We start from the raw sequence: 17,218 nt of genomic DNA on the forward strand, positions 1-17,218 counted from the left end.
TGATTATGTCAAATGAGTAGGCTTGAAATAGGCATCTTTCTAAGTGCCGCACTGCACAATGCGTTTTTTTGTGCAGGTTTCAACACAGTTTCCTAAAGACTTTCTATTATGTCCCACATTTTGTGTTTTCTAAAAAACGCACCAAAAACACTGGACATAATGGAAAATCGATGGGAAACCGCGGGTAACACACACAAAAAGACACATCCATGCTGCACCCGCACAGTGGCAAAACTGCAGCGCAGCCATTTTAAAGCGGCCTCTGATATTATTACAGGCATTATGAATTGTGTACATTTGATTATGCAAAGAAAAAGAAAAAAAGGTATAACAAATGTTTATTTAAATGCATTTATATATAATAAATATAACCAAATGAAAACAGAAGACTATTTCATGAGTTAGGAACAGTAAGCATATCTGACTTCCGGTTATTCTTTCCTTTGCCGTTATCAGGAATAAGTCGGACAGGTTTGAAGGCTGTTTGGAGGGTATGACCCAGGAATGGCGGACTGGTGATGTCTTCAACCATGATCACATATTCTCCTAGTGAAAAAGAAACATCAAGAACTTGAACTGGAAATGCATCTATAAATTGTATCCAAAACCAAGAACAAGAATGTAATACATTACAGTACATGATATCAGTCATTAGATATGGTGGCTGCATTAGAAGTCTTTTTGTTTATTTTCACCTGGTGAACCTGCCAGACGTTTTGCCACAGGGTGACAATGCTTACTAACGCTACTGTATCTATGGGGAAGCAGTGTTGTCACACTAGGCTGCTCACTGCTGATTTGAACAACACAACTCTTTTCCTCTCCATAAGATTGAGGGCAAAAGTTCTGTAGTTTGTAAAGTTGAACTGGGCGGGGAAGATTTCAGGGAAGAATTTCAGTGCAGCCCAGGAAGAGTGCACATATGTAAACTCTAACAATGAACTTGTCTTGTTTTTGTTTCTTTGGTAATCATATTTACCTGGGTGGATGCATTGGTCCAATGCTGCATCTGTCTCCCGCTGGCTCTAAGGCCTCCTACACACGGACGGACTGTCCAATGAAAACGGTCCGCCGGACCGTTTTCATCGGACATGTCCGCTGCCGGATTTTGGTCTGATGGTTGTACACACCATCAAACCAAAATCCCTGCGTACAGGATATGCGGTGACATGGCCGCGCCGTCGCCGCGACGATGACGCTGCAACGTGTGCGGGACCCTGGAAGGTCAATGCTTCCACGCATGCGTCGAATCACTTCGATGCATGCGAGGGCTTTCGGCCGAGCGGACATGTCCGGTGAGTCATACAGACGACCGAACATGTCCGACGGACAGGCTTCCAGCTGACATGTTTCTTAGCATGTTAAGAAACATTTGTCCGCTGAAAACTGTCCGATCCGCCGGAAAATTGTCCGGTCGGACGTACAGACTACTGAACATGTCCGCTGAAACTGGTCTGCGGACCAGTTTCAGCAGACATGTTCAGTCGTGTGTACGAGGCCTAAGACTGAGAACTGAGCGATCAAAGACCACTGATCGCTCAGTTCTCAGAGCTCCATGAGCAGAGAGCTGGTGCCTGTCAGTCATTGGCTCTCTGCTCTGCCCCCCACATTCACTGGAGCTGAGGAGGGGGCAGGAGCGTCTTCCTCAGGCTCTGGCTGAGAGGGTGAGCCAGACCATATGGTCGTGATCTTTCTTAAGCCTGGACCAGCTCTGTGATTTCAGCTGACAGCAGGCTTCAGCCCACTGTCGGCTAAAAATGGGTCACAAGAGTGCAGTTCGTTCTGCAAACAAGCTTTGGCTTTACTTCTCCTTAACCCTTCAGGGCATTGCACTGTCACCAACACTTTAGGGTGTGATCATAGTAATGTACACTTTCTAATATGCATGTTGCTATAATAGTTGGAGAAAGGGGTACGGCTGTCGGAAAGCAGGAATAGACAAATACATTTGTGTAATGGCCCGTACACACGATTGGAAATTCCGACAGCAAAAGTCCGATGTGAGCTTTTGAACGGAAATTCCGACCGTGTGTACGCTCCATCGGACTTTTGCTGTTGGAATTTCCGCCAGCAAAAGATTGAGAGCTGGTTCTCAAATTTTCAGACGGAAAAAAATCCTATTTCCGATCATCTGTAGCAATTCCGACGTGGAAAATTTTGACGCATGCTCGGAAACAATTCGATGTATGCTCGGAAGCATTGAACTTAATTTTCTCGGCTCGTTGTAGTGTTGTACATCACGTGTTCTTGACGGCTGAAAGTTCAGAGAACTTTTGTGTGACCGTGTGTATGAAAGCCAAACTTGAGCAGAATTCTGTCGGAAAAACCATCCAAAGTTTTTCCGACAGAAAATCCGATTGTGTGTACGGGGCATAAGAACTTGTAGATTATCTAAGGCCCAGTACACACGTCCGAGGAACTCGACAGGCAAAACACATCGTTTTGCTCGTCAAGTTCCTTGTGAAGCCGCCGCCGATCTCGGCGAGCCAAGTTTCCCCGTTGACTAACGAGGAAATAGAGAACATGTTCTCTATTTGGCCCGACGAGATCCTCGTCGGTTTCCTCAGCCGAAAGTGCACACACGGCCGGGTTTCTCGGCAGAATACAGCTCCGATCGAGTTTCTGGCTGAATTCTGCCGAGAAACTCGGTCGTGGGTACGGGGCCTTACAGTTTGCTGGGAAGCAGCAATTAATTTCACTGGTGAACTTGATTTGTGAATTTGTCCAAAGGACCTTTTACTAGTTCATTATTGAATGTAGAGTGTGCTGCTGCCTCCAAAATAGGAATCCCAGTGGGAAGCAATCATATGTGGAATACACCCCATTTGTGTCGCTGGTTGCTATGGTAATAAGAATGTATGGTGAGCAACTGCTTCTGAAATAGGAATCCTAGTAGAAACCAATGGCGATCCAACTTTTAAAACTGCTCCTTTATTAGGACTGAGCATGCCATACAGTTTAGGCTTCCAGTTTGGTATGCTCTGCATTCAATATTGAAATGGTAAATAGCCATCTTGACTACTTTTTACTTTTGAACCATATTTAAGAAGTGAAAAAAAAAAACAACATGTTCCATTAAGCCCTGTTGGATTCATAGGTTTTTGCAATGGAGTTTGGAGAAAGTGACGAGAAGGTTGAAGGGACTGCAGAGAAACATTTGTATCTCAGCCAGTTCTTTCCCCAGTTTTCTTCAGTATACTTGTAGCTTGAAGCCTGAAGCTACAAAACGCTGGAGGGGAAAAAATCAATTATTCTCTATGGAGATGGTTCACATCTCCACTACAAAACGCCTGAAGCCAGAAGTTCAAAAACACCTGAAGCTCAAACAAGTTCTGGGACTTTTTTTGGGGGCGTATTTGGGCGTTTTTCTGCTTTTAACATTGGTGACCTGTCTCAGGCTGCATTCACACCTGAGCGCCAGTCGTTCGGTCGTTTTTTCCGGCGTTTTTTTCCGGTGTTTTGTCGTGCGTATTCATGCTTATTTGCGCGTTTGCATACAGCGTCGTCCGACGTTTTTGTACTTCGGCGTTTTTTATTTTAGCCAATAGGAAAATTTTTCATCTTTTCATCACTTGTTGCTATGTTGGTAGATTTTTTTAATCTTCTACCTGGGTGAAAAGTTCTATTGATTAAAGCGACGAAACGCCCGTAACAAACGCTCTTTGTCGTGCAAGTCGCTTGAATCGAGTGTTTCCATTACTTTCTATGGGAAATGGAAACGCTCAAATACGCCCAAACAGCCCGATACGCGCGGAACTTGTTTGAGCTTCAGTCGTTCAGGGTCAGGCGTATCGGCGTGCAGATGTGAACCATCTTCATAGGGTATAATGTATTTTTTCCCCTCTAGCGTATTTGAGCGACGCACTTCAGGCGACAAAACGCTCAGGTGTGAATCCAGCCTAAAATCGTGGTAAAAAACGCCGCAAAAATCGCAGCAAATCGCGGTAAAAAAACGCTGCAAATATCGCGGCAAATCGCTGTAAAAAACGCCGCAAAACGCTACACTCAGGTGTGAATGCAGCCTTAAAGCGGAGGTTCACCCTAAAAAACATCTATATACCATTAAATCCAGCATACTTCCGACATGTACAGTATGCTGGTATTTCTATTTATTTTTTCGCTGCACATACCGTCTTATAGTTCTTTTTCACCCGGCTTCCGGGTTCTCACTCCCGCGGGGAATAGGCGTTCCTATAAAGAGGAGTAGATGATTGACGTGCGGATAAGGCGCGTCACACGTTCTGAAAATATCCGAACTGGGACTCGGCTCTATACGGCGCTTGCGTACAGACTAGGAGCCGTGTAGAGCTGACTGCGCAGGCGCCGTATAGAGCCGAGTCCCAGTTCGGCTATTTTTGGAACGCGTGACGCGCCTTATCCGCACGTCAATCATCTACGCCTCTTCATAGGAACGCCTACTCCCGGCGGTAGTAAGAACCCAGAAGCCGGGTGAAAAAGAACTATAAGACGGTATGTACAGCGAAAAATAAAAATACCATCATACTGTACATGTCGGAAGTATGCTGGATTTAATGGTATATAGATGTTTTAGGGGGAACCTCCGCTTTAAAGAAAATAAATCAGTTGCTGCCTTTTCTCGCATTTCATAACATGCTCTGAATTGTATGTTTGCGTTTAGGGTTACTTGCTATTTTTATGATTGGGTTGCAATGTTAGGAAAGAAGAAAAGTGTCTGGAAGAATAATTGAGTTGCAGTTGTGCCTGGAAGAAACTTGTCTTGTGTTATAGCAACTGGCTTCCCCTGTTTATGTTCTTGAAATATTTATTTGGTTGCTTTGATTATGCAACTCAGGCAGTTTTTTCAGATCCATTTATAATACAAATTTAGCGTTTTGGCTTCAGCTATACATAGTGTGACGCTGATTTATGATAAGAGTGAAAGAGTGAAGATGTTCAGCATAGTAGCCTAGGGCATAACTTTGGGAGGTGAAGGAAGTAAACGATGTAAAGGGTTGGTAGGTTCCCTTAGAACTACTTGTCTTGGATATTAGGGGCAGATTCCCAGGTGTATAGGAACCCTCTCTGCTTTAGATTGGATTTGGCTGCCTTGATGGAATTGATACATGGGCTCTCAGCACGAGTAAACACCAGCAATGCAAGTCTGAAAGTGGCATATAAAAGTCATCTGTTTCACTCAGCATGTTGGCTCAGCGTGGGAAGAGAAATTCAGTGCCTCTAATGCCTTGTACACACGGTCGGACTTTTGACCGTGCAAAAGTCCGCTGTGAGTCCGTCGGAAGTCCGACGGAAGGAAAGAGAACAGGTTCTCTATCTAAGGTCCGTCGGACTTCTGAGAAAAAAAGTCAGATGGAGGCTACACACGGCCGGACTTTCCGAGGAAAAAAAGCCTGTCCGACCGTGTGTACGAGGCATAAGAGTATCATGGAAAGTATTGGCACTCCAGATGGTGCAAGGAGACCACCTATGACTATAGGCACTGCCCATCTATGCATTCAGATTGGCGCTTGTGTTATAAAAGGTACAATATATGGCCAAACGCCTGTAGATACCTGACTATTACTCATATACTATAAGGCAATAAGCCTGCGGATACCCCTCTCAATTATTGAGTAGGCCAGGATGGTCTAAAAAAAAGTCTTGAATTCTGTTACTATGTGACACACAAGCTTCACAAAGTAAACCAAACAAAAAAGGTTCCTTTACCATCCTGGCCTGCCAAAAAAAAGAAAAAATAGCCAAAAAGGCCACAAAAAAAAAAATATATTTTTTTATACTTACCAGAAGTGGCTGTTAATAGGCAAATCGTCCTAATATGCCACTTCCTCGTCCACTGTGGTCTTCTTTCTTCTCCTCCTCGCGCTTCCTCCTGGGAAATGGGAAGCGGCGTCTTCTGGGACCTTGTGTGTGTCCAAGGAGACATCCGCGCCATACATAGCGCCGTGCAACTCGCACATGCGCAGTAGGGAACCGGAAGTGAAGCCGCAACACTTCACTTCCTGATTTCCTCACCAAGGATGGTGGCAGAGCAGCTGAGACCCGAGCAATTGCTCAGCTTCGGCTGCCGACATCGCGGGCACCCTGGACAGGAAAGTGTCCTTATTAAAAATCAACAGCTACAGTGGGCCAGATTCACAAAGAGATACGACGGCGGATCTCCTGATCCGCCGTCGTATCTCTGAGATCCGACGGTCGGATCTATGCGACTGATTCATAAGAATCAGTTCCGCATAGATCTCCCTTAGATCCGACTGGTGTAAGTGACTTACACCGTCGGATCTTAGGTTGCAATCTCCCGCCGGCCGCTAGGTGTCGCCTCGGTCTTTTTTTTACGTCGTTTGCGTTCAGCTTTTTCCGGCGGATAGTTACCCCTGCTATATGAGGGGTAGCTAATGTTAAGTATGGCCGTCGTTCCCGCGCCGAGTTTCAAATTTTTACGTCATTTGCGTAAGTCGGTCTGGAATACGGATGGCCGCAATTGACGTTGCCGCCGAAAACAATGATGTCCTAGCGACGTCATTTGGAGCATGCGCACTGGGAAATTTTGCCGGCGGCGCATGCGCAGTTAAATCGGCACGGGAACGCGCCTGATTTAAATTGTACACTCCACCTAGCTGCGGAATTTGAATTCCGCCGGGGGAGTTACGATCCGACGGTGCAATTTTCGAGGTAAGTGCTTTGTGAATACTGCACTAGCCTCGCTAAATTGCACCGGCTGATCGTAAATCACATAGATTACGCGGATCTAAAGATCCGCTAATCTATGTGAATCTAGCCCAGTGTTTGTAGCTGCTGACTTTTAATTTATTTTTATTTTTTAACGACGGACCTCCGCTTTAATACATTATAGAAATGTTACTGGCTTATCTAAAGAGAGCACAGTAGAGGCGTTTTCCTTGTAGCAACAATGTCCATCATTGAAACCTTAGATGGATCTGTATGGAAAAGAATCACTGGTCTGCATCACTGCTTTGCACGTGTGTACATTTCTGCTTGAGCTATTCAGTTCTGCAACTACAGGCTTTTCGCAATGAGAGGTAAAAAGAAATATAAAACACATCTGAAAATAAGTCTGTTTTATTTATTTTTTAGTCCTGACTATAGTAAGAAAAAAAAGGTTAAAAAACACTTGCATTATCCTTTACCCATCACTGAAGGGATAATGCGTGGGTCCCTGAAGTTTCAGACGCGTCCCTTTCCAATGAGTTGCCAATAACGTTTCCGGGGCTTTCAGTTAGCTTAGCTTCTAAGAAAATAATTCTCCTTTTCATATATTTAATCTTCAGCATGACTACTATTTTAAATGTCTTCTTATCAGAGCTATTTTTAGGATCTAATGTTTAACAAATGAATTGAAATTAGAGCGGATTCTCAACAAACAACCAGGTGTCATCCTTTAAATAACAAACGCCAAATGGTTGCCAATGGAAACAGCTCCGTGGTCACATCAGTTTGTGTACATCAGCCCCCTTGGCTCACAAACACAGTGTAGAAGTATTTGACATTCAGCACACCGTTCCTTTCATGCAGCAGATTTAATAAGCGCTAAATTAGAATAAATAGCTAGGAAGGGGTGCGGCAGTTCCAAACTCCGTAATTGGTCCATTCTACAAGAGGCATAAGTAATGAGAAGACAGATGTCCCTGATATGTAGGCACAATGCTAATCAAACACCTGTGATTAGGAGAAGTAGAAGAAGCCTCTCTATTAATGCTAATCAGCACTAATCACACTATATTAAGAGCAGAGCAAACAGGGTCCGTTATTAGCATAGAAGAATCTCATGTGCACCCTGAATCTCTAGTGTTTATATTTTGCTTATTACTAAACAAAATGTTTTCAATTACCTGAATCAATTCACTCCAGCACAATGGGCGCCATCTTTGCAGCATCTTATGTGAATACAAATGTGCCTCTAAGGGAGTGAATTGCAATTCACAACAGTAACTTTGCATTTATTTATAGTTTAAATTTGCAAATACCGTATATACTCGAGTATAAGCCGAGTTTTTCAGCAAATTTTTTTGTGCTGAAAATGCCCCCCTCGGCTTATACTCGAGTCACCTTTTTGCACCTGATCTCCCGGACTTTGGGGACCGAGTACCGGCCGGCCATAGGTCCCCTGGACCCCAAACTTGGCACACATGTACCCCACTCTTCCTCTACAACTTTGTTGTCCAAGGGACCTACGGCCAGGGAGCACCAATTTTTCAAACTCGGGTACCCCTTCCATAGACTCCCATATTAAACGGTAATTTCTCCGGTGACTTTGGGGACCCGGTACCGGCCGGTCGTAGGTACCCTGGACCCGGTACTTGGCACACATGTAGCCCCACTCTACAAGTGTGCAAATGTTGTTGTCTGGGGGACCTACAGCTGGGAAACACAGATTTTTTAAAGCCGGCCACCCCTTCCATAAAGTCCCATGTTACACGTCAGTCTAGTCATGGACACAGTGAGGCAAGGGCATAGTGAGGCATGAGCACAGACAGGCATGAACACAGTGAGGCATGGACAAAGTGTGGCATGGGCATAGTGAGGCATGGGCACAGTAAGGCATGGACACAGTGAGGTATGGACACAGTGAGGTATGGACACAGTGAGGTATGGACACAGTGAGGTATGGACACAGTGAGTTATGGACAAAGTGTGGCATGGGCACAGTAAGGCATGGACATAGTGAGGCATGGACATAGTGAGGCATGCACATGGACACAGTGAGGCAAAGTGAGGCAAAGTGAGGCATGCAGATGGACACCCTAGGCTTATACTCGAGTCAATACGTTTTCCCAGTTTTTTGTAGTAAAATTAGGTGCCTCGGATTATATTCGGATCAGCTTATACTCGAGTATATACGGTAATTCTGTGGAGTTACAATGCAGCGTTTTCAGTTGTTGTCACGAAGAAGTGCATTTTTTTTCATAGAGACCTTTTTGTGGCTTCATATTGGTTAGATAAAAATGGTTTTAAAAGATGATTGCTGACATTAAAGGGTAATTCCATCTTCAAAAGAAGCAGTCAGAATAGTATTGTGGGAGGTGTCAGTGCTGGAGCAATTAGAGGGTCAGAAGTCACCACAATTCTGACAGCTGCTAGTGGACACAGTGACATGGCTTTACCAGAAAGGAAATGAGGGAAAATCAGGGACACGGCTTTAAAAAATGTTATGCTTGTGCTGCTACTGGAAAATGTTTGAATAAGGGGAAATTTCTCACATTAGGTAATAGACAGCAGTAATAATTCAACAGATTTTTAATACAATCATTCCTACTAGCACCCCCCCCCCCCCCAAAAAAAAATTCTCCTCCTAGTACAAATCCTCTACACCTTTTCTAGCACAAATTCCCCTGAATCACCACTGCTAACACACACACAAATGTCCCCTTCTAGAACAATTCTTACCCCCTGCTGCCCCCCAAATTCTTCCTCCCAACACAAATCGCCTCCCCTATCAATCTCCTCGCAGTGCCCCCACCTCACAAGATACCATTGTGCCCAGGGCAGCTTCCCCTCATGCCCCTTGTACAGTATGGCAGTGTTTCTCAACTCCAGTCCTCAAGGCGCACCAACAGGTCATGTTTTCAGGATTTCCCTCAATTGAAACGGCTGTGGTAATTACTAAGGCAGTGAAACTGATCGAATCACCTGTGCAAAATAATGGAAAGCCTGAAAACATGACCTGTTGGGGCACCTTGAGGACTGGAGTTGAGAAACACTGCATTATGGGACACAGGATAATATTCTGGAATATTAGGTTATATTGCCACCTTCGAGAGAACTAGACACAGGCAAAGCAAAGCTGTAAAGGAAGCCTAGTTTCCAGTACCAGACTCATGATCAACCAGGTCAAGGCAAGTATGGTTTTGGTGGTCAAGCAGATGATATTGGGCATATGGGACAGCCTCAAAGGAGGCCACCATCAAGCAAAAGCGCAAGGTTGGTGAGTCTCTGAAATCCTGGAACATATCCTGGAACAGTCCCAGATACTCCAAGCAATAAGATGGTTAAAGCACGTATTTATGGGGATTTAGGATCCATCCAAGCCTATATAGAATCTGCACAGTCTATTAAACATTGGCTGAAAAAACTTGCACCAATTGTTGCCTCGGAAAATGGTGGTCCAAATATCGCACAATGAGGATGCCCTGAGATTGAAGTAGAGCATGGTCTGGGGCTAGAACTATGGTGAAAACTCAAGGTGCATTAGACAGGCCAAAGACGAGGGTCGCAGATAAGGAATATTGCATGCCTATTCCGAAAACCCAGGTAGTATTAATGCACTGGAAAAATAGGGAAGATTTGTGTTCCCATTTACACAGTATACCAAATGTATAATTATATTTTATTTCATATTTCTTACCCTTTTGTTGTTTCTCAGGAGGAAGTGTTATGGCTGAGTGAGTATGTCCCAATGCAAGATGCCTAGGCCCTAAACCTGTAACTGTTTGCTAAGACAAACGGTGTTCAAATCTAGTTACAATTGATGCATTTGATGGGCACAGTGGCAGCAATTGATGGGCACACTGGCAGCAATTGATGGACACAGTAGCGGCAATTGATAGGCACACTGGCAGCAATTGATGGGCACAGTGGCAGCAATTGATGGGCACATTAACGACAATTGATGGGCACAGTGGCAGAGTTTTCTGGCCACAGTGGCAGCGTTTGATGGGCACAGTGGCAACGTTTGTTTGGGATAGTGGTGGCAACTGATGGGTACAGTAGGTGCTTTTGATTGCACAGTGGCGGCAATTTATGGGTACAGTAGCTGTATTTGATGGGCACAGTGGCTACATTTGATGGACACAGTGGCTACAATTGAAGTTTTTTTTTAAGTTTGTTTGTGCCCACCAAAAAATTTTGAGCACCAGCCGCCACTGGTATAGGTGTAAGTCACCTAGGGGCACTTTCAATAACACTTTAGAGTAAGGTTAGTAGTATTTTGTGACCGTCTTTGAAGACAGCAGAAAGCCCAGAAAATAGGATTGCTGGTACAACAGTTGGTGAGGAGAAGGCAGGGTGACTGAGCCAAGTCCCTGCATGTGTCCCAACTCAGAAGGAGTTTGTGCAGGCTCAGTGATGGTGCCTGGCTGAAAGCCCAGCAAGACATAAAACACTAGATTTAAAATGAAAAATTGTTCTCTCTTGCAGGGGCGGACTGAACATTCAGGCACTCGGGGCACTGCCCAAGGGCCCCATGCCCACAGGGGGCCCCATCAAAGTTGCCAGCCTCAGTAATACCAGGTAAAGTATGTAAAAATCTGTGTTTTTTAAAAAAAATCCCAAGATCATAGCTGCCTGCCTCTCCAGTACCTTTTCATTGTGTGTATGTGTATTCTGTGTGCATGTATACTGTGGGCCAGATTCAGAAAGAGATACGACGGCGTATCTCCTGATACGCCGTTGTATCTCTGAGTGCGCTTGGTCGTATCTATGCGCCTGATTCAGAGAATCAGTTCCGCATAGATATCCCTAAGATTCGACAGGTATAAGTGTCTTACACCGTCGTATCTTAGGGTGCATATTTACGCTTGCCGCTAGGTGGCGCTTCCATCGATTTCAGCGAGGAATATGCAAATTAGGTAGATACGCCGATTCACAAACGTACGTCTGCCCGGCGCATTTTTTTACGTCGTTTACGTTAGGCTTTTTCCGGCGTATAGTTACCCCTGGGTCTATGAGGTGCAGCCAATGTTAAGTATGGCCGTCGTTCCCGCGACTAAATTTGAATTTTTTACGTCGTTTGCGTAAGTCGTTCGCGAATAGGGCTGGACGTAATTTACGTTCACGTCGAATCCAATACGTCCTTGCGGCGTACTTTGGAGCAATGCACACTGGGATATTCCACGGACGGCGCATGCGCCGTTTGTAAAATACGTCAAATACACGGGGTCACAGTTAATATACATAAAACACGCCCACATCATCCCCATTTGAATTAGGCGGGCTTACGCCGGACCAAATACGTTACGCCGCCGTAACTAAGGGCGCAAGTTCTTTCTGAATACGGAACTTGCGCCCAAATTTACGGCGGCGTAACGTATCACAGATACGTTACGCCAGCAGATAGATAGACAAATCCACCTGAATCCGGCCCTCTGTGTGTATATTGTGTGTATCCTGTGTATTTATACTGTATGTGTGTGTATACTGAGTAGCCCCATAATCTTTTGCCCAGGGGCCCCATAATCTCCTATTGCCCAGGGGCCCCATGAGTTTCCAGTCCGCCCCTGCTTTCCTGCTGAATGTAGCAGAATACTATCAATAAGCATGCATTACATCTTCCTACCTGGATGTGCAAGTTTTTCTTAAATTCTGACAGGTATGGGGGCTGGTTTCACTCTGTTGTAGTGCGGTAATGTTTGTGTGGGTTATGTCGCACATTAGCGTTTGAATGGGTTACTTAAAGCACAAAAAAAGGGCAGCCACTACTTTTTATATCATAGCTCACCACAATGCCTAGCTGTGTGTTACCTTGCTTTGTGGTGCAACTTCAATGCAGGCACATTGGAAAGATGCATTAGGGTACCAGTAAGAATGAATGGCACCCCAGAGCACTAACAAAAATAATGCACATTGTTGTGCGTTATGGTAACATATGCATTACCACAACACATAAGTGTGAATCCAGCTTTAAAGCAGCACTATACACACACAGCATGTTTATAAAAGGCTTTAAAATGTTAGTCTGATTTTTTTTTCTGATTTTTTTTTTCCTGTTTAAAGGTTCTACCTACTTATAAAAGGTTGTTTGAAGGTCAAGCTCAATATTCCCATTCATTACTTCAGCACGTTTTAAAGCAATTTCCATGTATTTTATTGAAATTTTCAATATTTATAAAGTTGTAAAATTGGAATTTGAGAAAACATCTTGCAGGATTAATACGGCAGTATAGCAGTGTCATAATTGCTTGTAACACAAGTCCCCCCTTTTCTTTTGTATAAGATCAGCAGCTTTATCCTGTTTGGCCTCTTTTATTCTAGTTTGCCAGTTTTGCACACCAATTTGGGCACAAATCCAGCAATTTTTTACTTTTAAAAGACCGTTCTATGGTTTTGTCTGCATATTGCTCTTTGGAATTTCCTGGGAAAGCAGTGGGTGGATTTAACAAAAAGAAAAAGATGACTAAAAGGTTTCAAACCTGATTCAGTTCAATACTACTTTGTAGACAGGCCCCGAACATAGGAATATTTGAAAGCAGGATGCCTCTGGTTCCATTCATCCTTCTAGAGCTCTCAAGCGTGAGTGCCTAAATAGTATGCAAACCCAACTCTCAGCCTGGCAACCTGAACTCTGCCAACCCCTCCTCTCTTAGCTGGCTAGAAACACCCAGAACATTGCACCATGAGCATCATGAATTATGGGGCCCCTTACACAGCTTCAGGCATGGGCCCCCTGGAGCAAAGAACTGGGGGGGTGCCTGAAACTAAGAAGCTGGGGGGGGGGGGGGCTGACGCGAATTAAGAAGCGGGGGGGCCCTTTACAAAAAAAAGAAGAACTAAAGAAAACTATATATAAAAAAAGGGGGTAGCCATCCGGGGCCTTGGGGACCTCTGGGCCCTTTAATAAAATAAAAAAGAAACCTCTGCGCCCTTTAATAAAAAATAAATAAAAACAAATATATATATAAAAAAAATAAACATTTATAAAAAAAAAAAGGGGGGAGTTTCCATCCAGGGCCCTTTAAAAAATATATATATATATATATATATATATATATACATATATATATAAACAAAAATAAAAAAATAAACATTTATAAAAAAAAATAGGGGGTTTGCCACATGGGGCCCTGGGGACCTCTGAGCCCTTTAATAAAAAAAATATAATATATATATATATATATATATATATATATATATATATATATATATATATATATATTATATATATATATATTATATATATATAAAAAAGAACTAAAAAGAAAAAAAAAAGAAATAAAATTCTAAAAAAAAAAAAAAATTCTAAAAAAAAGGGGGGGTTGCCATCCGGGGCCTTGGGGACCTCTGGGCCCTTTAATAATATATATATATATATATATATATATATATATATATATATATATATATATATATATATATATATAAAATAAATAAATACAAAATATATATATTTTTTTATAAAAAAAGGGGGTTGTCCGGGCCCCTGGGGACCTCCGGACCCCTAAAAAAGAAATTGGCCCTTTAATAAAAAATAAAATAAAAATGTATTAAAAATGTATTTATTTTTTTATAAAAAAAAGGGGGGGGTTGCCATCCAGGGCCCTGGGGACCTCCGGACCTCTAAAAAAAAAAAATTGTCCTTTTAATAAAAAAAACAATATATAAAAAAAAGGGGGTTGCCATCTGAGGCCCTTGGGGACCTCCGGTACCTGCCTGTACCCCCCTGATGGCGGCCCTGACCATGAGATGCTGAAATGGGACAAACAAAGATCCCATTTCTAAACTGATGGCTACCAATGAACATTAAACATCCTGGTTTTGGGGGCTTCCAGGTGCTGTGAAAGACGAATGGATGTGCATGCTGGATGCCTGTCATCACATCGGACAATAAATGAATTTGTTGAAAGTGAGTAATGGTTAACCACAGATTCATAATTCCCCTCTTGTGCACTGCATTGCCAGATGATTTAGTACACAATTTTCATAATACAAGGTGGGAGGAAGTAATACCTTCCCATACTGGTTACTTGGCATTGTGTCATTTTGGTGAAGAAGGTTCTTGAGCAGGAGAAGAATCAGCACTCCATCTGTGTTGGTGTGGATTCACAGTAGAGAATGTCTATGCTTATATAGTGCCTGGTTACTTCAAAGTACCGGTGCTATTTAAATTTAGAAAGAGATCAGTGTAGTTAAACTCTGATCTGGTTGAAATGTTCAAATTGGTTCTCTGTCTCAGCTTGCCTGTGCTGTGGGCTCATTCTGTTGTACTGGGGTGTTCTTCCCACCCCGACGGCGTAAGAGACTTACGCCTGTCGGATCTAATAGATATCTATGCGTAACTGATTCTAAGAATCAGGCGCATAGATACGACCGGCCGGACGCAGAGATACGACGGCGTATCTGGAGATACGCCGTCGTATCTCCTCTAAGAATCTGGCTTCTTCTAAAATATGAAGAAAGCTGAAGACAGCAGATATACAAATAATGCTTATGTAGGGATATTTGTTTCACCCCTGTGTATCATCTGAGGCTATACACTTCACTGGGTATAGGAGAGGGTTTACATACACTTTAACCACTTGAGCCCCAGGCCATCGTCAAATGACGGCTTCACGGTGGCTCTGAATATCCAACAGGATGTCAATTGACGTCCTGGATTCCTCCGGCCACTGGGGAGCGCGCCCGGCACGTCCCCGAGATGCCGATGCGCGTGCCTGGCGGTCGCGATGTCCGCCAGGTACCCGCGATCGGTAATGACAGAGCAGGGACGTGGAGCTCTGTGTGTAAACACAGAGCTCCACGTCCTGTCAGGGGAGAGAGGAGACCGATCTGTGTCCCTTATACATAGGGAGATAGATCGGTCACCTCCCCCAGTCACCCCCCCTCCACACACAGTGAGAACACAATACAGGCACACATTTAACCCCTTCCTCACCCCCTTGTGTTAACCCCTTGAATGCCAGTCACATTTATACAGTAATTAGTGCATATTTATCGCACTGATCGCTGTATAAATGTGAATGGCGCCAAAAATGTGTCAAAAGTGTCCGATGTGTCCGCCATAATGTCGCAGTCCCAATAAAAAAAATCGCAGATCGCCGCCATTACTAGTAAAAAAAAAATAAAAAAAAATAATAATAATAATAATAATAATTCTGTCCAATATTTTGTAAGCGCTTATTGTGATTTTTTTTTTTTTTTTTTTACCAAAAATATGTAGAAGAATACGTATCGACCTAAACTGAGAAAAAAAAAATTTTGGAAAAAAAAATTGGGCTATTTATTATAGCAACAAGTAAAAAATATTGATTTTTTTTTCAAAATTGTTGCTTTTTTTTTGTTTATAGCACAAAAAATAAAAAACGCAGAGGTGATCAAATACCACCAAAAGAAAGCTCTATTTGTGGGGGAAAAAGGACGTCAATTTTGTTTGGGAGCCACGTCGCACGACCGCGCAATTGTCAGTTAAAGCGACGCAGTGCCGGAAGCTGAAATTTCACCTGGGCAGGAGGGGGGTATATGTGCCCGGTAAGCAAGTGGTTAAAGTACTGGGTCACAACTGCATCCTGTACCAAATGTTTATTTGTAAAATAAAGATTTTTTATATCCTTTTTTAAAGGATAGATAAAGGATAGATAAAAAAGGTATAAATTATCAAATGAAATAAAACTCACCCAAAACCATTATACTCTGCCTTTAAACAATTTCTTGTTTTTGTTTTATCTTCCTCTTGCGGTATAGTATATTTACATGCTGCATACGGTGGCCCAAACCTTTCACGTTATATGTTATATAGGCCAGGCAGTGCTAATGGGATTTTAGAGAGCATATTGTGTATCATATGTTTGAAGTTTCACAGAAAATCATAAACATATGTTTCCCTCTAAACTTTGACACTGCCTTTGCTCTCCATACTTTACATGGATCAAGTTCTTTCAATTTAAAAGAGTATTAAACTTATAAGCATACATTTAATATTTTGCAACTTTTATGTGATATAAATTCTTAGATGTCTGCATTCATTTCCTTTTGTTAGGCTTTCTTTCTTTTATTTTTAAGTGTTGATCCTGCCAGTAAGTCTGCTGTTTTTCAACAGAACAAGCTCTTCTGCAAAGGTAGCTGTTACAGAGATAAGACACACTATTTAACAGGGGTGCTTACAACAATCAGATTTAATAAGTTATGTAAAACTTTTATCCAAAAAGGAGAAAAACTTTGCTGTGACTGCTTATAAAGTATCAGCAGGAGTTAGGCCTCAATTTGTTAGTGTATCTAAATGTGCTAGTACATCTAACACTCCCCTCCCCCTGGACTGACAATGCCCCCTGTGCTCCTTCATCCAGAGTGGGGAACTCTAATACAGGAGGTGTGTTACTGGCCAGATCACCAGGTGAACACAGAGAAGAAAAGGCTAAAAAGTGATTGGTTAGCTTCAATATGATACATTGTTGGTTTGGGGTTTAATATTGCTTTAACCACTTAACGCCCGCCGCACGACTATTTACGTCCGCAAAATGGCACGGACAGGCAGAAGGGCGTATATATACGTCCTTGCCTTCTAGCGGGTGGGGGG

General features: G+C 43.0%; 1 protein-coding gene across 1 annotated transcript in view; it reads right to left on the bottom strand.

The window, feature by feature from the left end:
* Nucleotides 1–351: 351 nt before the first annotated feature.
* Nucleotides 352–17,218, bottom strand: part of MORN1 (MORN repeat containing 1) — a 472,343-nt gene continuing 455,476 nt past the window's right edge. Inside the window, exon 14 of the mRNA XM_040325902.1 lies at nucleotides 352–546. Coding sequence (XP_040181836.1) covers nucleotides 395–546 — 152 coding nt within the window. The 3' untranslated portion in view covers nucleotides 352–394. The remainder of the gene's footprint in view (nucleotides 547–17,218) is intronic.

Source organism: Rana temporaria, chromosome 10 (genome assembly GCF_905171775.1).
Source record: "Rana temporaria chromosome 10, aRanTem1.1, whole genome shotgun sequence".
Taxonomy (NCBI): domain Eukaryota; kingdom Metazoa; phylum Chordata; class Amphibia; order Anura; family Ranidae; genus Rana; species Rana temporaria.